The 21355-nt window shown below is 42.5% G+C and overlaps 2 protein-coding genes across 6 annotated transcripts; both read right to left on the bottom strand.

The window, feature by feature from the left end:
• Window positions 1–4539: 4539 nt before the first annotated feature.
• Window positions 4540–6433, bottom strand: LOC115385544 (retinal cone rhodopsin-sensitive cGMP 3',5'-cyclic phosphodiesterase subunit gamma-like). 2 transcript variants are annotated; one of them, XM_030087714.1, is made up of 4 exons: window positions 6305–6433; window positions 5259–5370; window positions 5083–5117; window positions 4540–4989 (listed from the first exon to the last, which is right to left on the bottom strand). In XM_030087714.1, exons 2-4 carry the CDS (start codon window positions 5366–5368, stop codon window positions 4913–4915), a joined length of 222 nt encoding a protein of 73 aa, XP_029943574.1. In that variant the 5' UTR covers window positions 5369–5370; window positions 6305–6433; the 3' UTR covers window positions 4540–4912. The 2 variants fall into 2 exon arrangements, with proteins under 2 accessions (XP_029943574.1, XP_029943502.1); XM_030087642.1 differs by lacking the exon at window positions 6305–6433 and having other exon boundaries at window positions 5259–5475.
• Window positions 6434–9045: 2612 nt separating this feature from the next.
• Window positions 9046–15289, bottom strand: LOC115384955 (ras association domain-containing protein 8-like). Of its 4 annotated transcripts, none has more exons than XM_030087096.1 (5): window positions 15170–15289; window positions 11293–11421; window positions 10137–10772; window positions 9784–10052; window positions 9046–9438 (listed from the first exon to the last, which is right to left on the bottom strand). In XM_030087096.1, the coding sequence occupies exons 2-5, from the start codon at window positions 11393–11395 to the stop codon at window positions 9283–9285; spliced, it is 1164 nt and encodes a 387-aa protein (XP_029942956.1). In that variant the 5' UTR covers window positions 11396–11421; window positions 15170–15289; the 3' UTR covers window positions 9046–9282. The 4 variants fall into 4 exon arrangements, with proteins under 4 accessions (XP_029942956.1, XP_029943010.1, XP_029943030.1 ...); XM_030087150.1 differs by having other exon boundaries at window positions 9790–10052; XM_030087170.1 differs by having other exon boundaries at window positions 9295–9433.
• Window positions 15290–21355: the final 6066 nt, after the last annotated feature.

Here is a 21355-nt window from a genome sequence, read left to right as displayed (position 1 = left end):
AAGAGCAGTTCCTTATGGTGGGTGACGTGTTGCATGTCTGTACCAATGATCAGAAACGAATGGTTGTCCCTGCATCTTGCCGACAGTTGGTCATGCACCTCGCACACACACTCCCATGGGCGGGGCATTTTGGGCGCCATAAGACTTATTTGCGTGTGAGTTCTCGTTTTTACTGGCCCGGCATGTATAACGACATTCACACATACTGCGCTACATGCCCTACATGTCAAAAGACTGCACCAACACGCAAATCGGACAGGGCTTTCCTTCATCCACTCCCAGTCATTACCACTCCATTCCGCAGGATAGCAATGGACATTGTTGGGCCGTTGGTCAAGAGCGGGCGAGGCCATCAGTACATCCTCGTAGTCTGTGACTACGCCACTCGGTACCCTGAGGCCTTCCCATTGCACACCATCACTGCTCCTGCTGTTCTCCGTGCCTTGGTTCAGTTCTTCTCCAGAGTCGGGATCCCAGACGAAATCCTCACGGATCAGGGAACTAATTTCACTTCTCGGCTGTTGCAGATGTTCCACAAGCAGCTGGGGATCACGGCCTTGCGAACGACACCGTATCATCCACAAACCGATGGTCTGGTAGAACGGTTCAACCAGACACTGAAAAGGATGCTGCAGAAGTTCGTGAGTGACACTGGAAGAGACTGGGACAGATGGCTGCCCTTTCTCCTCTTCGCGTATCGAGAAGTGCCACAGGCTTCGACTGGATTTTCACCCTTCGAGCTCCTGTACGGTTGGGATGTGCAAGGACCATTGGACTTGTTGAACAAAACATGGACTGCAGAAGAACCCAGGTCCAGCGAGCGGGGGATTGTCCAGTACGTGCTGCAGATGAGGGAGCGCTTATCCAGGTACCGGGATGAAGCTAAGGAGAACCTGAAAGAAGCCCAGAAGAAGCAGAAGACCTGGTATGATCAGCAGGCCAGACAAAGAGAGTTCCAGCCTGGCCAAAAAGTCCTGCTTCTGCTTCCGTCCTCCAGCAGCAAGTTGTTGGCCAAGTGGCAGGGCCCTTATACCATCACCAGACGGATGGGGCCGGTTACTTATGAGGTGCAACAACCGGACAAGAAAAAGTCTAAGCAGATTTACCATGTGAACCTCTTGAAGGAGTGGAAGGAGGTTCTGCGGGATACGCTGGATGCGGCATTGCTGGTGAGGAAGGTGGAAGAGGAAGAGGAGGACCCCGGTGTTCCTGTAGTGACCGAAGCCTCAGAACCTCTTGTGACCCATCTTCCAGCCAACCAGACTGCTGACCTTTTGAAGGTGTTCCAGGAGATGCCTGCACTCTTCAAAACAGAACCTGGCAGAACCACCCTCACCGAGCATGTGATCAGGCTGAAGGACCGCACTCCCATTCGCCAATGTCCGTACCGTGTCCCTCAACAGCTTGTGGCGCAGCTCAGGAAGGAGGTGGAATCGATGCTGGCACTTGGAGTCATTGAGCCATCAACTTCAGAGTGGTGTAGCCCAGTGGTCATCGTCTACAAGAAGGATGGGTCCCTGCGCATCTGTATTGACTTCCGCAAGCTCAATGCCATCTCGGAGTTTGATGCATACCCAATGCCCAGGGTGGATGACCTCCTGGACCGGATTGGCTCAGCTTCATTCATCACCACTCTGGATCTGTGCAAAGGTTATTGGCAGGTACCACTGGAGGCTTCCAGTCGGCCCTACACAGCCTTTCGCACACCTGCAGGACTGTTCCAGTTTACGGTGATGCCATTTGGACTGCATGGAGCTCCAGCAACCTTCCAGCGCCTGATGGACAAAGTGCTTCAGGGCTGCGAAGCTTTCAGTGCAGCTTACATCGACGATGTGATTTTCAGTGGCACATGGGAGGAGCACATTCAACACCTAAGACATGTCCTGAAGAAGATACAAGCGGCTGGGCTGACCCTGAATGTGGCCAAATGTGCGTGGGCCCGCCATGAGACTCGGTACCTTGGCTATCAGCTGGGAAAAGGAGAGGTACGACCTCAAGTGGATAAGGTGGAAGCTATCCAGAAGTGTCCTCGTCCTCGAACCAAAAAGGAGGTGCGATCCTTCCTGGGCCTGGCTGGATGGTATCGACGGTTTGTCCCACAATTCGCCACAATTGCAGCACCGCTCACTGCACTCACCACGAAGGATCAGAAGAATCCTGTGACCTGGACCGAGGAGTGTGAAATGGCTTTCAGCACTCTGAAAACGCTCCTCTGTTCCTCTCCAGTGTTGCGCAGCCCAGACTTCAACCGCCGGTTCCTGGTGCAAGTGGATGCCTCGGAAGTGGGCCTTGGGGCTGTCCTTGCCCAGGGGGAGCAAGGAGCTGAGCAGCCTGTCCTGTACCTGAGCCGCAAGTTACTTCCCCGAGAGTCCAGATACTCGGTTGTGGAGAAGGAAGGACTTGCAATAAAGTGGGCCCTGGAGAGCCTGAGGTACTACCTACTTGGCAGGGAGTTTGATCTGGAGACGGATCACCGGGCCCTCACCTGGATCAACTCGATGAAGGACCACAACAGTCGACTGACACGTTGGTACCTTTCACTGCAGCCATTCAAGTTTGTGATACGGCACCGATCGGGAAGGAGTAACCTGGTCGCAGATTATCTGTCCAGGTTGCCAAAACTTTGTCAACCTCCGGGAGGAAGGGGATGATGTGACGGAGTCACTCTGACGGTGGCCGCGGCGCAGCGCTGGAGCTCATTAAAACACACATTACACTCACCTGTGTCTTTTCTCCGTTTGTCTGCTCCGTTCCCCGCATAGTTGGACATTGTTATTCACCGCAGTAGTCGTGGGTGCACACTCGACCGCTGCCAAATCATCCTCCTGCCATAATCTATCACCCTGCAAACTTTTTCACCAGTATTCATGTCCCATTCACGTCCTCCCACAGCCAAACCGAGCTCCGAGTTCACTTCCTGTTTATAGCCGTCAGATGGGGAAACCCGGAAGTGACGTCATGATGACGTCACTGAAAGGTGCAAAGTTCGGCATGAAAATAATTTATTTTTGTTTCGGACCTATTTTGAAATGCAGTGGTTCGACTGTTTGTTTCTGTATATTTCTGAACAAATTACCATTAATTTATTATGGGGATTTATTATGTTTTGTGGAAGAAAACTGTGATTCCCTTGTTAATTCCCTGAGGGGAGGGGCCTGTGGTGTTAAAAGGAGGCCCACCTCCACCTGTGAAGAGAGTGAGAGTCAGACTTCCCTCTGACTGAGAGAGAGTGGGAGCCTGCCAGTGTTGGTTTTGCGTTGTTACAGTGGAGGTGACAGAAAGCCAGTGAACATTGTAAGAATTTTCTTTTTCCTTCCTATTCTTTTCTGTAAATAGTTTTTGGAGCTCCTTGTTTTTTCTGCACTTTGGGATTACGTTTGGTGAAATAAATCAACTCAACATCATCATCACCTTTGGCTGTGCCATCATTTCAACAACAGACAAGGATCCGCATCACAAGTGACATATTCCGTTGAGGTTATCTTATTAGTTTTTAAATGTCTTAAAGGCCATGCTCCTTCTTATTTAGCTGATCTGTTTTCACTATGTCGACCCTCGCGGACCCTGAGGTCCTCTGGCAGCAGCTTACTGTGCATCCCAAAAACCAGAACCAAGATCCACGGTGAGGCGGCCTTCAGCTACTACGGCCCCGCCTGTGGAACAGCCTGCCAGAGAGCCTCAGGACCACAGAGACCGCTGATATTTTTAAAGGAAGTTTAAAGACACACTTTTTTAATCAGACTTTGATTTTTTAATATTATTCATATTTTCACCATCATTTATTTATTTATTTTCATTTATTATGTACTTTCACTTTTTTTTTTTACTTATTTACTTATTTTACATTCACTTTTTACTTCATTTTATATTTTGAAGTTTTTGATTTTTTTAACTGTTGCTTCTCGAGGAGGTCCTTCACACTGGGAGTTTGTTCTGGTTAACTGTGGGGGATCCGGTGCAGGGGTCCTCCCATCCTGGCTGGCTGGGGGGCTCCACACCTTGTGTGTGTGTGTGTGTGTGTGTGTGTGTGTTGGGGGGGGCTGATCTGGTGGGGTTGGGGGACAGCTCCCAGTGTCCCAGCACTCTTGGCCCATGACTTCTCCCGCTGAGGACGACCCCATTGGTGGTGTTTCCCATGATGCTCAGTGCCACGCTGTGGCTCCCAAATGTATGTGACTAGAGTGGGAGTGTGTGCGTTTGTGTGTGTCCACATTTGTTTGCGTGTGTGTCTGAGCACACATGCAATTTTGGTGAAGGTGTGGCTATTTTTATTTTATTATATATATATATATATATATATATATATATATATATTTATTTATTTGTTTTTTATTTTAATGTTGTCAATAAAGATTGATTTGATTTTTCATTTGATTGTAAATAGCAGAACTGAATTTGTGTAGACAATATAAACAGAAAAATGTGATGCATAAATGATGAAAGGGAAGTCAATAATATTCTTACTAAAATATATTTTATTTTACAGAAACAAACAGAACTCCGCTTGATAATACACTATAGATAGATAGATAGATAGATAGATAGATAGATCACAGAATGTATATTGTGGGGATTTTGGCCAACAATCCCATCAACGAAACCCAAGCGGCGGTACAGTGAGTGACACTTTTACTCTGTTGCTGGGCTACACAGGAGACTGAGGCCACTACCGTGTGATCAAAGACTGTCCAAAGCTCAGAGAAGTCTTCCAGATGGTAATGGCCCATGAGTCATTCCCGGGGGCTGCAGTCCAAGAGCTTCTTCCTCCACTGATCGAAGGGTCGAAGAAAAACAACTCCCACTTCATTCTTCAGTGGTTCTCCACAATGGAAGTGAGGAGAAAGAGCTGGAAAGGGGACAGCTGCTGGATAGCAGCCACCAAGAATAAACTGTTCCTGCTTGGCATGAAGGTCTAGACGATGCCAAACTGGGCAAGATCACTCAGCTCCATGTCGCCAAACGCCTCCCAGGGGCAGACGATCGCTGCATCTGTGGGACAGGAGAGAACGGTTACTGATCTCTGTCTTTACTAATGCCTCCCACACATTTTCAGTTTGAAGTATTGTTTGGATTTGTAGTTACCTCCAAGGCCCTCCATCCCAGGAACGTCATTAAATCTGAACAAAAGACAGAGACGTTAAGATCCTGTTTTGTACAGAATTTCTTTTGATTCTTTATTGATCTCAAGGTTGAAAGTCAGCGACTGCTAAAGTTGCCCTGCAGCGCAGTACTTTTGCCCCGTTGTGTTCCAGACTCACCCCTTCTGTCCAGCTTTGGGAGCCTTGCTCTTGAACTGCCTGGTCTCCTTCTGCTTGAACTTGGGGGGAGCGGCCTTGCTGCCTCCAGGAGCTGCTGCTGCTGCGTCCATTTCTACAAAGATATGAAATGATGTTATGTCATTTGCTTTCCTCATGAGGTCTCAGATTATTACCTTCATTATATAATCTCCTTTATGCTAATCCCAATTACCCAAAGCTTGTGCTGTGTATACTTCGTCATAATTCGGTGATTATGTCTAATTTTAAGCCGTGGTAAAATGACACACTGAACATTATGTAATCATATATGAGCAGTCATGAAAGTAGAGTATCTTGTTAGCTATCTGATTTAGTAATTACGTGAAAGCTGAATGCAGTCAGACATATTTATTGTTGCTAATAATAAATCTTTCAGCTTTTTTTTTTCCTCTGTACACCATTTCACTTTGTTTCCTGCATACCCATTTTGGATTTTTGCTCATTCTACTTTGCTCCTCCATAGCGTTATGTATGCAAACATTAGGGGAAAATCATCTTGCTAAATCCTTGTGATTGTCAGCATTTATGCTACGATTATCTAAAATGGGCTAAGATTAAGTGATCATCCAATTTTTTGCATGTTAAGCAATGGGGAGATTTGGATGCAAAAGTACGCATTTATGCTGATGACACCATCATAGATTAATTTCCTTATTCAGAAGACATTAAGAAGATGCAGGACCTTCACAAAATATTACATATTGAACTGTGAGTTTTAAATTATTGCTACACACTTAGAAAATGAACTCTATTGTCCTTTTCACATCATATTTAGTTAGACATCTGATGCTAAATTCTAAATAAATATAGCATTGTAGTTTTTCTAATTAATTCATTTCTGATTAGTTTACTCTGCAGAAAGCTAAATCCCAAGCTGTGATCATTTAAATTGATAAATCACAGATACATCTAATCCCCAAACACAAACAAAACTAAACAAATACATTTTGAAGGCCTCGGTAGAAACTGATCAGACGAACGCTAACAGCAGGTGATGAGAGACTTACCTGTGTTGGATTAGAGGGTGTTTGCGTTAGCAAAGAGGAGCTGAGCAGAGGAAGAAGTGCAAAACAAAGAGATGGCTCTCTTTCTTTCTGCACCTTCACTGTCTCTGTGTCTCTCCTCTTCACTCACAGCACTTATATACGTGTTGTCCTGCACCCGCAGTAAGCTGCTAATGGAGATGAGACAGTATTTTCAGAGATAATCTGACGACCCTGGGAGAACAGCCTGTACCTGTGCTACATAAAGTAATGTGCAACCATCAGCTGAGTCAGAGGGTGTTTCAGTTTACTGTGAGCTCATGACTCAGGTAATAAGTGTCACTTGGCGCTACAGCAAGTATAGGAAGGCAGAACATCAAATACTTGAGGGACAGGGACTCTGGGGAGAAATAGACATGCTTATAATGAGCCAAAATAATGGACATTGAAAAAGTAGGACCTGTTAAAATGTTAAAATGCCAGATGATCTTTGGTGCTTCTCAAATGTGTTAGACTGATTAGAACAAATTTGATTGGATTAGATCAGATTAGATTCATGGTAGATTTGGTTAGGTTAGATTAGATTAGATTAAAGGCAATTAGATTACAGCACCATGAGCAAAGATCATGGCAGTGAAATGGTTTGTTTTTCCAAGTGACACTAAAAATGCGTTTGTTGACTCCTCTGAGTACTTCCAATGTGTGTGTGTGTGTGTGTGTGTGTGTGTGTGTGTGTGTGTGTGTGTGTGTTAAGCCTTTGATATTGTGCTTTTGACTTTATCACTGTTTTAAAGTTGTGCAGCTGCTGTCTTGATATTTCTTATTCACTGAGTCCTCTGTTAGTTCAGTTGTGCACCGCCACATTACCTCACTCCTCCTGACAGCAACATCAACTATATCCCATGTTAATACACCAATCCGTGTTCTCTGCCATGTCGTATGAAGCATTAGATAAATGTTGGTTTCAATTTCTAAGAGCTGTTCCAATGTTGGCAATTTATCACAGCTAGTTTTTTGGGGAGGTTGGATGCTTCTTTATGTTATGATCTGATAAATTACTTTCTTTTAAGAGATTCAAACATAGAGATCATAGAAAATGTTCTTTCAACTAACTGATGTCATTTGATGAGAGAACGTAGTAAATGTTTCACAGCAAGACTTCACTATTTAAATTATGTACGTTGTACACAGTGAATGACAGAACTAAAAGGTGCATAAAACTTAAAATACTAAAATACTAACTTTTCATGATCATTAACAGGTAAAGTAGCTTCACTGTGTTTCATTGAAGTGATTGTTAATTTTGAAACATGGAACATGACATGAATATAGCTCCAAAACTTATCTGAATCATCATTGGATCAAAATAAAACATTCAAACTGATCCACAGACTGTTTGTGCGTCTTCCAGGGTCATGTGAACATCTCAGGTCAGTCCAGCTAAAACACTATAAACAGGCCACACTGGGACAGGGACAACATTACTGGCAGTGGTATATTTGGAGGGACATGTTCGGTGTTTAGATAGGATTACACCTGAGGAGCTGAACTATAAGGCGGTGATATAACCTTCAGCCCACTCACACAAAGCACTGACACCGTTTTGTTGACAAACACATGACAGCATGACGTGAACGAGTGTTAAAACAGGAAAGGATTCAGTTTTCAATGAGATAGTAGGACACATCAAGTGGTAAACATCAAGAATCTTCAGATTTAGGGGTCTTTTGTTGAAACATTTTGATCCAGTCAGACTGTAAATGAATTTGGAAGTAGATTGAGACAGTTTTCTTTTTACTGAGTCATCTATGGATGATGAAATTTCTTGTTTTGTTGATAATTTTTTTTCTTTACATTTTGTTTATTGACGATGGATGATATTCTCATCTAGTGGTGTATATGTGAGCCTATGGCTGTGTGAGTGGAGTTGGTTTGAGTGCTGATTTTTAAATACAGCAAACTGTCTAGATTGAACAGCGAGAAATAAGTTGCTTCTTGAAAAGGCAGCTTTGTCACGCTTGTTTTCTTCTCAATTTCTTCTTTCTCAGTAAAAGAAAACTTTTTTTTAATCCATACAACAAAATTAGACACAACTTGGCTTTCTGGCTGAATGTTAATCTGGTTTAAACACTTGGAGATGTTAATGAGCTAAGTACCCTCACATGTACTTTGTTTACATACTGAGCTGCAAGAGAGGGTCGAGCTTTAGCGCCCTCTGTTGGAAAATAGCCAATGTACTCCTCCCTCTCATAGCTGCTTGAAGCTTGCATGCTCTCCCTTTAGGTTAGTGTTCTTATTTTTTCTAGGTACTCAGGTTCCCTTTTTTAAAATCCAAGTTTGTCGCTCCGTCTGTTTCCTCTGTGATATTGTTGACCTGACCAAGATCTGCCCTGCTTTGCCTGTGATTAGCTGGGAACTTGATGGATGGACGTACATCTGCTGAACTGAACAAATATTAAATTACAACAAAACAAAAAATAAAAATGTTACCAGGCGATATCACTTCAATCAACATGTAGTATTTTTATTTCAAAGATATCTCCCTCCCAGGGAGGCTGGCACATTTTAACTTATTAGAAATGTGTGCGCGTGCGCGCACACACACACACACACACACACACACACACACACACTAACGGAAAGGAGGAATGGACGGGCCTTAGGTTTCTGAACACACATTTCCATGACCTGCCGAAGACAAAATCTCTGTCTCATATATCTGTGGAGTTTACATCTTTAAGACTCTTGTTAATTCAACAATTATATTGAATAGTTTCTCTCATCCATATTTTTTTTTTTGGGGGGGGGGCGGGGGTACAAACTGTTTTCCCATTCTATTCATGTGACAGTTGTGCCATACTTTTAAAATAAATGAAAACAATGTTTGTGAAGGACTTTCCACCATATAAATTACATTGTTTGCTCTGAGATGATAGTTATATCCAACAGATGAATTCATTAAAAAACAATCTGCAGACATACAGTTATGAGTCCCACTGGTTTTATTCCATAATCCCCGAGTTTCGGATGTAGACGTTGTCGACCGGAGGCGGGTTTGTCTGGTCTGTGTGTGGAGTTATGCCTGTTTGCTGGATGAAGTGCTGCAGTTTGCACTGTCTCAGCTCCTTATTCAGCTCCTCAATGGTCTCAGATCTGCCCTAGAAAACACAAGCAACATCATATTACCAGATAGCTCTGATTTTGTCACCAGACGACAGCAGTTTACTATTCTGTTCAATTCAACTACTCTAAATGTATTTAGAACAAAAAAAAAGGTATTTCTTTCTTGTACCTTTGCATTTGCATTTTAATATTTGAGACTGGTTAGAACCATGGATGGATGGAATTAGTTGTTGTTCCACCCAACTACTCTTCATGAGTTGCATGTGTGTAGCCTTTCAATGTGATTCGGATTCATTCTGTCTTCATTCCCTCAAAGGTTTTATAAATTCTGGCGTCACAAAGTCCTTTTATCTGAGCATGAGATGATGGACGAGTTATACCTTTACCCTTTCGTCTGCAGCTTGAAGCTCCCTCTGTGTCTCCCACAGCGCTGAGTCCAGTTCTTCTCCGAACTGCAGGCGATTGAGGAGTTCCTGCTTCAGGGGTCTCAGGGTCTCGTCGTCCTGCTGACTGGCCGCCTCAGAGATCTGCCTCTGGATTCTAGTTTTGATGTCCTGTTCTAGATGTACAGAGCGTGTTTGCATTGCTCTGATCTCGTAAGTTTGATCATTTATCGATGAGTGTATTTGGTTTAGGCGCCTCTGCATTTCTGTTGGGTTAGAACATTTGTTGTTTTAGAGAAAATGAAGACGTGGAGAATTTGGATGAAATGTGGCCTGATTTGAACACGTACCTTGTTCTCTTTCCAACTCTTCTTGTAAATCCTGCTCCCAGTGTTCACTGTACATCAGCTCTGCCTCATTCTCCCTCGACCGCAGCTCCAGCTCATCCAGTTCTTTGGTGAGGCTCAGATCAGGAGTTGCTGAAGACGACACCTCTCGCTCCCAAAACTCCGTCTCCTTCTCCAGAGCTTCAAGCTGAATCTCCAGGTCTTGCAGCTTCCTCTGTTGTTGAAGAATATGCCTGAAAACCTCTTCTTTGGAAGAGTTGTGAGGCTCCAGGAAATTCACAGGTGAAGCGCGAGGTTCAGGTGAAGCTCTGGACGACTGAGACCAGGCCGTGTTCGGTTTAGTCCTTTTGGGAATCGTTGATGGACCCAGATTGAAGGTAAAAGCTTTCTGGGGCTCGTTGCGTTTGAGGGTCTCTGGCTCTGCCGGTCGGGCCAGGGGAAGATGTTTCTCATTGTTTCTCGATGCAGCGATGGCCTCTTGGCTTGCGCTAAGGCTGGGGCCGGTCCTCCTCAGAACAAACTGAACATCTGCAGCCAGCTGCCCCAGCTGAGCCAGGTGCTGAAGTGGACAGTCCTCAGCAACCAAGTGTCTCTCATTCCCCCGTAACTTCAAGATCAGGATATAACGACCAGTCTGACCTGCACAAAACACAGTTTCAAGAATTAATTTTAATCAACTACTGACTACACAACTATCCACCTTTTCAGCCATCATTTAAAAAAAAAAAAAAATCGAACGTCAAAACACAATATACCTAGAAATGACTGTGTTGTATTTGGCTCTATATGAATAAAGCTGAATTGAATTGAATATATTATTTCTTTTAAAGATCTCAGAATTTATTGTCCTTACAGTATCTCTGCTACTTTGTCAATAGATACCTCTATTACTGCCAGGGATCCTTAAGCAAAAAGATCAGCCCACAACTGCCACAGTTGTGTCACAAAAGGCACACAGCCTCAAATTTGTGCCAAATCAATTATAAGGATGACATTATCTACCATGGTGGCCCAGCAAACAGAACAGCCAGTTTTGGAAACAAATCAGTCAAAACTGTACATCAGTTCAGAAATGCTCAAAGATTTTCAAGATTTTTTCAGCTGCAATGTTGATTTTTTTTTTTAATATGTCACCGAATCTTTGTTGACTGACACTTACCTATGGACTGTGCAAGAGCAATGACCACATCCTGACAGGAAGTGTTCAGAGAAAGACCAGAAACCACTCTGACAACACCATCTACCCACACCTTCAGCTCCATGTCCCACACTCAGTGGCAACTGTGACCTGCAAAAAGTCAAGTAACATCACAGTGCATATAGTAAATATGATGGCTAACAAATGAAAACAACAACAACAAACATACACAAATATACTCACATCTGAATAGTAAAGTAATGAGAATGTCAATAAAAAGTTGTCATGCCCTAAAAGTAACTTGGTTGAAGGTAATGTAGAGGAGTTCCACTTTTATACCATTATTGCATTAATAAAAGATATTAGAACCATAAATACACAAAAGGAAAACAAAAAAAAAATCACTCACGCGCATGCACACACATACACACATGAAGAAAAAGTAGTCCCTACCAATCAGTTGGAAGAGAAGGTTGTAAAATAAATTTATTATCATTTTGTGATAAGCAAAACACAAGTTTTCATAACAATCCTATTTAAATTTGAAAGAAAACATTTAATTTCTTAAGTATGAATTTGATATCAATCCACACATTTCTTCATCATAGAAACGTTTGTTGCTCGAAGTGCAGCTGGCTGACAGGAAGTTAAGACTGAAAACTATTTATGACAAAACTCTTGTCTTTGGGTGTCTTTTGAAAGAAGACACACCTGGTGCGTTTCACATGTTTGTGAATTTTAAGTTTTTGAACTTAACTTAACATTTTAGTGCAATTGGAGGACTTTTTAAATGTTTCTTTTTAAATATGTGGCCAAACGCCACTGTCAGTGAACTGTGTGATTGTAACATTGGCTTAGGTTGTAAGGTTGTAAACTTTGTATATTCTGTCATTTCAAAGTAAGAGTTTGGGTTGATGTGGTTAATCTTTGAGTGACAGCTGCATTGAGAGCTGAGTTCAGCGGTTTCAAGTGTGGATTTTTAACTGGTGTATCAATAACAGCTTCATTCCGGTGAGATGACTAAGTATACCGAGTACCATCTCAGTTACAGCACTAAATCTGCACTAATCTGTACAACCACTTTCTTTTTGTGATCGTGGCTGACTCACTAACAGTGTACTGAGAACTTGAATTAAAACAAATACAATCATATTTTCAAACAAGAATGTTGTCTTCATCTAACTGCATACTGGCCAATACATATTTACACCATTCAAATGATTACACATTTCTTTTAAATGTTTAGTGTCTAGTTTTGTAACCTAGGTAAAAGATGAAAAAGGAATAAGAAGATGATTAACATATACCACTGTGCATCATATCTTTGAGTTGAAATGAGAGCATGATGAAATCTTCTCAGAATCATGTTTAAATAATGACAAAGTGAGTAACGCTTACTAAAAAAGTCTGATACACAGACTCATTTTTTTTTACCTTTTATTGGACTTGGTATTTCATATTAGTCTAAATCTATTATGACAGTCTAGTGCAATATAATATTAATATATCGATTACTTAGCTCTCGTTGCTGATTAAATATTGTAATATTTACACATGATAGGTTAATGTAAATATTGTAATATTCGATTTGCATCAGTGATAAACTAATGCATGTATTGGACTGTGGGGAAAAAAGAACTACAAAAAAAAAAAAAAAAAAAAAGGGATGTGAAACTCATATGCTACCAGAACACATCTGAGGAAGAAAGTGGTTCCTGTGAGGCGACTGTGCTCACCACTCCACATACATGCACATTCCTGTTCAGCCCATTTCATTACCTGCCATTTCTGTTATATTTATGCTTCTAAAGTTTGATTGTTTCTATAATGTTTTACAGAAAAACTCTTGTCACGTTGTGATTCCTACACAGTACTGTAACAGATCTCCTGGTTGAGGTGAGGGTTAGATGATATCATGATCACACCTGACATTCATGCTGAGGAATATTCTCATGTAACCTCAGACTTCCACAACGACAAAAATGTAACATAAAGGAAGTGTGTGAAAATATCTGACACGCCACTATTTCAGTTAAGCTTTCTGTTTTTGTGCTGTTGTTCCTTCTCTTTTGATTTACAAGTATAATTTGGAAAGACCAGTTTTAACTTCATGTATTTTACGTTTTCAATGGGTGGTATTCAGTCTGTAAAATATGAACCTCCAGTTACAGCTCCGCTGTGTTAATGGATTAAAGGAGTTGGAAAAGATTCTCTTGCAGGTTTTGGTCAGATTTCAAAGTCTTGATATTGGTTTTATTGCTTTGACTATGAACTTCAAAATCAGATTATTGTCCCTTTCTCAGGTCTGTTCACACTGGAGCAGGTTTTCTCAGTTTTTTTTTTCCTGCATTCATCCATTCTTCAGTTTTGACTACTCCCCTTATTCATACTGCTGAGAACTCGTTCAGGTCAACTGAACTTGGACCGATCATCATCTTTAAAAGTACTTATTTTCCACTGCAGTATCCTGAGAGGAGATTTTTTTTTGGCAGCCATGAAAGGAACTGATGACAACAAAAAGAAGCAGCAACAAAATTACTGAGTTTAACTTCCAACATGCAAAGAGCAACAGACTCTTATAAAGTAAAGAAAGTTCATTTTAGACTGCCAGTGCATCACAGTCATTGTAGACAGAGGCTAATGTCAAAGTAGCTTACAGTTCAGCATCTTTAAAGTTGAACTCAGTCAGTTCAAGGTTAAAGAGAGACTTCTTCACCATGCAGTCAAAATGAATGTGGTGAAGTATCAACTGTTTGCAGTTCTGACAGCTGATGCAGGGAGCAGAATAGAGACAGTAGAGACAGACAGCTTCCCTGCAGCTGTTTTCATGTTTGTAAAAGTACTGAATAAAGAAACTTGACGAACTGTAATATGTGGTATTAATTTTAGGAACAAGTGGCAGGCAGTGTTATGACAGTCACAGTGGTGAGTACTGCAGTTCTCCTGAAGTTGGTGCGTTTTTGACTTGTCAAATCTGAGAATCTTCTTCCTCATTCTTTTAGCCTTTTCAGTACAGTTTGACAAACTTTCTGAGGCCAGTCATGAGTCTTTTAGATGAAGCTTCCAAAAAGTTGTCCATTCCAACTGTTTTTATATAATAATAATAATTCTAAATGCACTTTGAAGTGTAACTCTCCAGGCAGGTCTGAAGCTTCTGTCATGTGTTTGATTGAGCAGTTTTAAGATGTGTGTGATTGTCATGTGTTCACAGGAGGAGACACACAGGTTCGCTGAAAGCAGGAATCCGGCAGAACACGCTGACATTCCTATAGTCTCAGACTCCTCCCACACATATCTCCACTCTCTGTTTACCAAATTCCTCTGTTCAGCCTCAGTTTCAGTGCCACCATCAGTCAGGAAATAAATAACCAGAGCCACAAGTCCTCAAAGACCCCGAAACTGTCAATACAAAAATATTTCTCAATATGTGGGTGAATATTGTTTCATATAGACTTTAAAATGATGACAGTGTTTTACTTTTCATGATAGAAAAAAGCAAGACTGTTATATTTATAATTTGTTTCTTAATGTCACAGAAATGTTATTGGACCAGGTTCACTATAACGGTCTGAGTAAGTGGTTGGTTTATTTTATTTACACAAAATATATTCTAAACTCCTAAACCATACTTCAACAAGTTCAAATTATTTGAGTATTGACTTTCTGACTCTGTGAATTGATCACATAAGTTTTTCATTTCAAGTATTTCAACAATTTCTACCAGAAGTGTAAACGATGCTCTGGGAGCATTTTGAACACTGTTCAGAAATTAAATTATTTGATTGTAATCGTACTACAATGTATGATTTTAATCGTCTTTTTAAACAAATAATTTACTTAAACCCAAAGAAAGCAGATGAATCTCCCCGAAATGAGTTTCTCTCCAGTTGAGACTCACCCTCTGGTTCAAACTTCCCTCTGGTCCACTGACAGCTCTCTCTCCATGTGGCGTTGTCAGGTTGGTGGGCGGCTTATTGCTGTGACCCAAACACTCACGAACCAACACAGTTCAGTCAGGGAGGAGGAAGACAGGGAGGGAGAGGAGTGACGCTGAGGAATGCAGCCGTTCTGGCTGTGCTGCTTGAAAAGTGACGTCACTTTGGGAAGTAATTAACTGCATTCACAAAATGTTTCCCTCCCCTGCTCTCATCCATAACACTTGATTTAGAAAGCATGCCAGATAAAGTTTTATGTGTCCAACATCCTCATATATTTTAGTTTTTCCTTTCATTTACATTCCTTCGTTTCTGAATAGAACAAGAAAAAATAGATTGTTTCAGTGATATTTAGTTGTTATTCAGTAAGAAAAAGCGCTTTCAAATTACTCTTCAAATGATGCTTCTGAGTACACAGTTTAACCATTTATTCATATTTAACTTTGTTTCAAACTTACTCAGTATTTTTCTCCAGTCACTGTTTGAAATACAGCACCGTTCCATAAACTCTGTGCTGATACGATTTTTGACTTCAGAGTTTAGATTGTTCTGTCACAGTGACACTGACTCTGAACTCCTCCCTCCAAACTGGACAGATAAAAAGCAATGAGGAGTGTTTTCTGTTGACTCTGTGTTAGTCAACATCGCTGAGCGGAAAAGTGGATTTATTAAAACACAAGACACAGTTAGAGCTGAAAGCATCTTTTGCTTTTAAGAAGTCACGATAGAAAGTTTGAAATTTCAAGCTGATGTGCTACCAGTCCAACAAACACCTTGAGACGATATGTAAACCCAGAGATTTTTTTGCTCAGAGAAAAGGAAGTCATTGTTACAGAATATAATAAAGTGTATTTTACATGTAGTGTGTTATGAACATCCATCATTTTTTAGTACTGTCCAGGCTGTGGTGGTGGTGGTGGTGGTGGTGGGGGGAGGTCTGTTTACAACCTTCACTTCAATGAAAAAGAATTATATGGCTGCGACCTTTTATGTGAAACCACTTTTTCCAGAACTCTGACATTAACATTAATTTTCAGTGTTTCGTAATCCAAAATATTTTTTAGCCTCTAAGTATAAAGCTTCTGTTTACCACTGAACTGTAGTTTACAGAAAAAAGCTGTTGTAATGTGGTGAAACTACAAACCTGCAACGCAGGGAGAGGAACTTATGTATGATGATGGTGAAATATACAGAAAACACATGTATCCTTACGTAAAGGTGCATTAAGGAGTTTGCATGTTTCATGCGAAACAACGGCTCCTGCAGGCCTTGGGTGAAACTGCAGCTTAGTGAAACGCTCGTGTCTGTGGCTTGCGTCCATGTACGTGCACGGAAGAGGGGAACTCCTTCCTAGTAGAGATGCACGTGTAGCCGAGTGGCGTCAGAAGTGGGATGATATAAACATTAACTTATAAACTGTAAACAATAACAACGCCAGCTGGTATAACCAGCAACTAAACTAAAATAGCCCCGCAGTTAAATAAGGCAGCACAAGTAGGTGGACTGAAGAGGACAGAGGCAATTTAGAAAAATATAACCTTTATTTTACAGTGTATTAATCAAATAAGACATTTCCGGTTGGTTTAAAATATTTTCCACCCAAACACTTTCACACAACAGTTTGTTTTGGTTTCATTTTGTTTCAAGTGGTCGCTCGGTCCAACAGTCTATACGTCACCCTGGGTTGCGACAGTGCTCCGCAGCGGCAGACAAGGAGCCAGTAGGAAGTGGGAGAGGAACACAAAAATCCAGAGGAGTACCAAATCAGGGGAGAAGAGGAGGCCCGGTTGGAAACCAAGGCGGCGCTCTGAACCAGGAGCAGCAGGAGGAAAACAAACCTGGCACTCAGCTGTAAGTCAATAAAGCGCTTCATGCAAGAATAGAGAGCGAGGAACTACAAGGCAGCCCACACATACGAGACCGGGGACCACAAAGCTCATGAACGGCCGCAAGGTCACCAAGCCTGAGCTAGGAATCTGTGACCAGCTCTTTTAGCGTTAAGGAGAAGTGTCTGTGTCTCTGGAATCGGCTGCATGGAGTGTGGACGCCAGAGGAGAGGAGACGCATAGGTGAGGCGAGTTACCCTAATCACAACTCCGCCGCAGCGGGATTGGTTACTCGGTGGGCGTGCTGGAAGCCGGTGCACGCCTACCACTACACACGGATTGCAGTTTCACCCGCGGAGCCCACGGATAACTTTGAATCGGGCGGATGATGTGTCGAAAAATTGAGATTTTAATTACATTTGGGCGGGTTGCAGTTGAAGCACTCAAAGAAACAAAACAAAAAAAACCCCCAACATTTTAAATATTATTCCAAACATAAAGAAACGAACGAAAATGATAGAAAAACACTTTTTGATCAGCCAAACGAGCAAAAGTGAGCATAATCATGGCATTTACAATTTAATCGCACATTCAGCATGCTCAGAGTACAACGCAGCTTTTCCTTTTCAAGGGCGATCAGCATCTCGCTGCAGGCGCAGAACACAAGTGTCGGCCAGCAGGTGAGACGCGCTGCATGCAGGCGGTGGGTCTGCCGCTGTGTGGAGGTTTGAGATGATGCTGTGGGTCCCTCTCTGGCTGGTGGACGTTGGGGCCTTGTCGGACTCTCCCTGTTCCCAGATGATTCTTCATCGGTGACAGACCCTCATGTGCCATCACCTTGAGCCCCTCCTCCCTCGCGCGCCAGGCCGGTGCGCGTTTCCTCCATGTTTCTCCATGCTTCGCTGCGCGCCTGCTCCCTTTCTGTGACCCGGCCAATACCAATAGCCGAGGCATCTTCCTAAAAACTATTCTGCAGATGGCGGGCGGGTTCGGTTTTGAAAACTGATAAAAAACCGTTCGTGCGGGTGGACAGCGGGTGGATGAAGATTTTGAGAAGCGGTTGCGGATGAAAAAAATAAGCCATCCGAACATCTCTACTTCCCAGCTCTTTTGGCAGCGCTCGAGTAAAATTTCAAGTAAAGTTTATTTTGCCTGCGTGGGGTTTGTGCTGGAGTTGTGGCAATGCTAGAAGCCGGTCTTTTCTAATACTGCTCAGTATTGCTCTAATCACTGCTCGCTAAGCGTCTGGCGGACAAAACGAAAGTTATCGAGTCAGGCCAGCGGGAGTGCGCATTGCATCACATCGTCTGAAATTCTCCCAGTGCCGGTGTTCTGGCGGATCACTGGACCAATTTAGCGCTGTTATCAGTACTTGCAATGAATATGTCAGGGCACATTCTACACATCATTGAATATTTGTAACATATTTATGGTGGAAAATAAGTATTTTTAAAGTTGAAAAACTCCTTAATGCACCTTTACAAGTGTCAATGTCAATGTCAATGTCAAATTTATTTATAGCGCACATTTACAACTAAAAGCCCAAAGTGCTTCACAACAACAAAAACACACTAAAAAAACAACAATCTCAGTTTTTTGTTCATTAAGACGGAGAAAGTTCAGAGCCATTCAGTCCTTAATTTCTCTCAAACAGTTCTTCAAGCCCTTCTCGAGAGGTTGAGTTCCAGAAGAAGGTGGCTTGCCCCCTCCAGGTCAGTGGAGAGACTCTGGCCCAAGTGGAGGAGTTTAAGTATCTTGGGGTCTTGTTCACGAGTGGGGGACGGATGCAACGTGAGATTGACAGACGGATCGGTGCAGCGGCTGCAGTGATGCGGTCGTTGTATCGGTCCGTTGTGGTGAAGAAGGAGCTGAGCTGAAAGGCGAAGCTCTCGATTTACCAGTCAATCTACGTTCCCACCCTCACCTATGGTCATGAGCTTTGGGTCATGACCGAATGGACAAGATCCCGGATACAAACGGCTGAAATGAGCTTCCTCCGTAGGGTGGCTGGGCCCTTAGAGATAAGGTGAGGAGCTCAGTCACCAGGGAGGAGCTTGGAGTAGAGCCGCTTCTCCTCCACATCGAGAGGGGCCAGCTGAGGTGGCTCGGGCATCTGGTTAGGATGCCTCCTGGACGCCTCCCTGGGGAGGTGTTTCGGGCATGTCCCACCGGGAGGAGACCCCAGGGAAGACCCAGGACACGCTGGAGAGACCATGACTCTCGGCTGGCCTGGGAACGCCTTGGGTTCCTCCCAGAGGAGCTGGAGGAAGTGTCTGGGGACAGGGAAGTCTGGGCATCCCTGCTGAGACTGCTGCCCCCGCGACCCGGCCCCGGATAAGCGGTAGAAAATGGATGGATGGATGGACAGTTCTTCAAGGATTCAAATGATGGTGAACATGGTTTCAGTGGCACAAAAATCTGTACATCATCTGCATAACAATGAAATGAAATATTATATTTCCTTAGAATTGAACCCAAAGGCAACAAATAAATTGAAAAAAGAATGGGACCCAAAATGGAACCTTGAGGCACACCACAGGTAAGAGGGGCTGATTTAGACTGATGGTGGCCAACATGAACAGAAAACGTTCTGTTTGTTAAATAGGATTGGAATCATTTCAGTGTGGGACCTTTAATTCCTATTAATGATTCCAGGTGAGATAAGACTCTGTGATCAACTGTGTTGAAGGCTGATGACATGCCTAACAGCAATAGAGCAGCAGACTTTTTACTATCAAGGGTTTAAAGCAGATCATATAGAAACACGTACAAGGGCCGTTTCTGTGCTATGCCTTGGTTTGAAGCCTGACTGGAATTCTTCATAAAGATCATTAGAAGCTAAATGAGAGTGAAGGTGACCATACACAACTTTTTCCAGAGCTTTGGACAGAAACGGAAGCTTAGATATTGGCCTATAGTTTGATAGCTCATTTGGATTCAGGTCATGTTTTTTTAAGAAGAGTCCCCTATGGCATGCTTAAAAACAGAAGGGACTGAACCAGAGGCCAGTGACAAATTAATCAATGACAGCACAACTGGCCCAACAGAATTAAAAGCTTCTTTAAGCAGTTTTGGGGGTAGACAGTCAGCAGGACAGAAGGACGGTCTCAAACTACTGACGTGCTGAGCTAAGTCGCTTAGAGTTATAGGCTCAAACGTTTCTAAAAACACGGGACACGAAGGATTAACAACAGTTGCGGTATTAGAAGGCGATACTAGAGTAGATCGAACAACAGCAACTTTTTCAAGAAAAAACCTCAAGAATTTTTCACACAGTAGGAAGAGGTAACAGCAGTACAACTTGCAGGTGGATTAATGATGTTATTTAGCACATTAAAAGGCACATGTGGTCTGTGACTGTTAAGGTCTGACATATATTGAGATTTGGCAGTCTTGACAGCTTTCTGATAGGCTGTGAAGGAACTTGTCACTGTGTTTACAGTTGTAGTTTGTTTTGGGTTCTTCAATTTCATAGTAGGCCTGTATTGAGACAGTTCTGAATAAGACAAATAGATTTTAATTACTAGTCAATCAAACTGCTTTTAAATAGTGGTTGCAAATTTAGTTTTGATTTGACTTGTGAAGGTACACTTCCCCCAAGTGGTCAAACTGAGAGCAGCATTTATATACAATATAGAACAGGACTTCAAAAGTAACAAAATATTTTGTTCCATGATTATTATTTTTTATTACTATTGTTTAATTAACTAATTGTTATTTAGTCATCAGTTTCTTTATTTCAACATGCTCATGGGGAAACACACTGTCAAATTAATGGGGCCAATCTGTTTAATCTAAATTCATTACACAGAAGCTGTATTTACTGGTGCATTTGTTTAATACATTTTTTCTATTTCACTTCGCTATATATTCATATTTGTGATTGCAGCCTTTCTGTAGCTTCAGACACATAACAGCAACAACCACTCACTCACTCACTCACTCACCACAGCACAGCACAGCACACCACACCACACCACACCACACCGCACCACACACAAATTTGAAATTGTATTTATTGTAAATAATCCTAGTGTCCACTGCTGTTAGTTAGCCTGAGGACCTGGACTGGGAAACACTGATTTAGCTGTCGGGGCGACAGTAGCTCAGTTGGTAGAGTGGGTCGTCTTTTAACTGGAAGGTTGGCGGTTCGATCCCCGCTCCCATAGACGTAAAACTCATTGTGTCCTTGGGCAAGACACTTCACTCACCTTGCCAAAGTGTGAGTGGTTGGTGGTGGTTGATTAGTGGCGCAGATTGGCAGCCTCACTTCTGTCAGTCTGCCCCAGGGTAGTTGTGGCTACAATAGTAGCTTACCACCAC

This window comes from Salarias fasciatus, chromosome 1 (assembly GCF_902148845.1).
Source record: "Salarias fasciatus chromosome 1, fSalaFa1.1, whole genome shotgun sequence".
Classification (NCBI taxonomy): Eukaryota; Metazoa; Chordata; class Actinopteri; order Blenniiformes; family Blenniidae; genus Salarias; species Salarias fasciatus.
The sequence above is the reverse complement of the archived record's forward strand: the minus strand, read 5'-3'. Positions and strand labels throughout refer to the sequence as shown.

Coding starts and splice junctions, on each gene's coding strand:
- LOC115384955 (XM_030087096.1), bottom strand. CDS start 11,395: ATGGAGCTGAAGGTGTGGGTAGATGGTGTTGTCAGAGTGGTTTCTGGT. Junction 10,053..10,136: donor AGAGTTGGAAAGAGAACAAG/GTACGTGTTCAA, acceptor CTAACCCAACAG/AAATGCAGAGGCGCCTAAAC. Junction 9,439..9,783: donor CTGCAGACGAAAGGGTAAAG/GTATAACTCGTC, acceptor TGTGTTTTCTAG/GGCAGATCTGAGACCATTGA.
- LOC115385544 (XM_030087642.1), bottom strand. CDS start 5,413: ATGAGGAAAGCAAATGACATAACATCATTTCATATCTTTGTAGAAATG. Junction 5,118..5,258: donor CCCAAAGCTGGACAGAAGGG/GTGAGTCTGGAA, acceptor TCTTTTGTTCAG/ATTTAATGACGTTCCTGGGA. Junction 4,990..5,082: donor TGGGATGGAGGGCCTTGGAG/GTAACTACAAAT, acceptor CCTGTCCCACAG/ATGCAGCGATCGTCTGCCCC.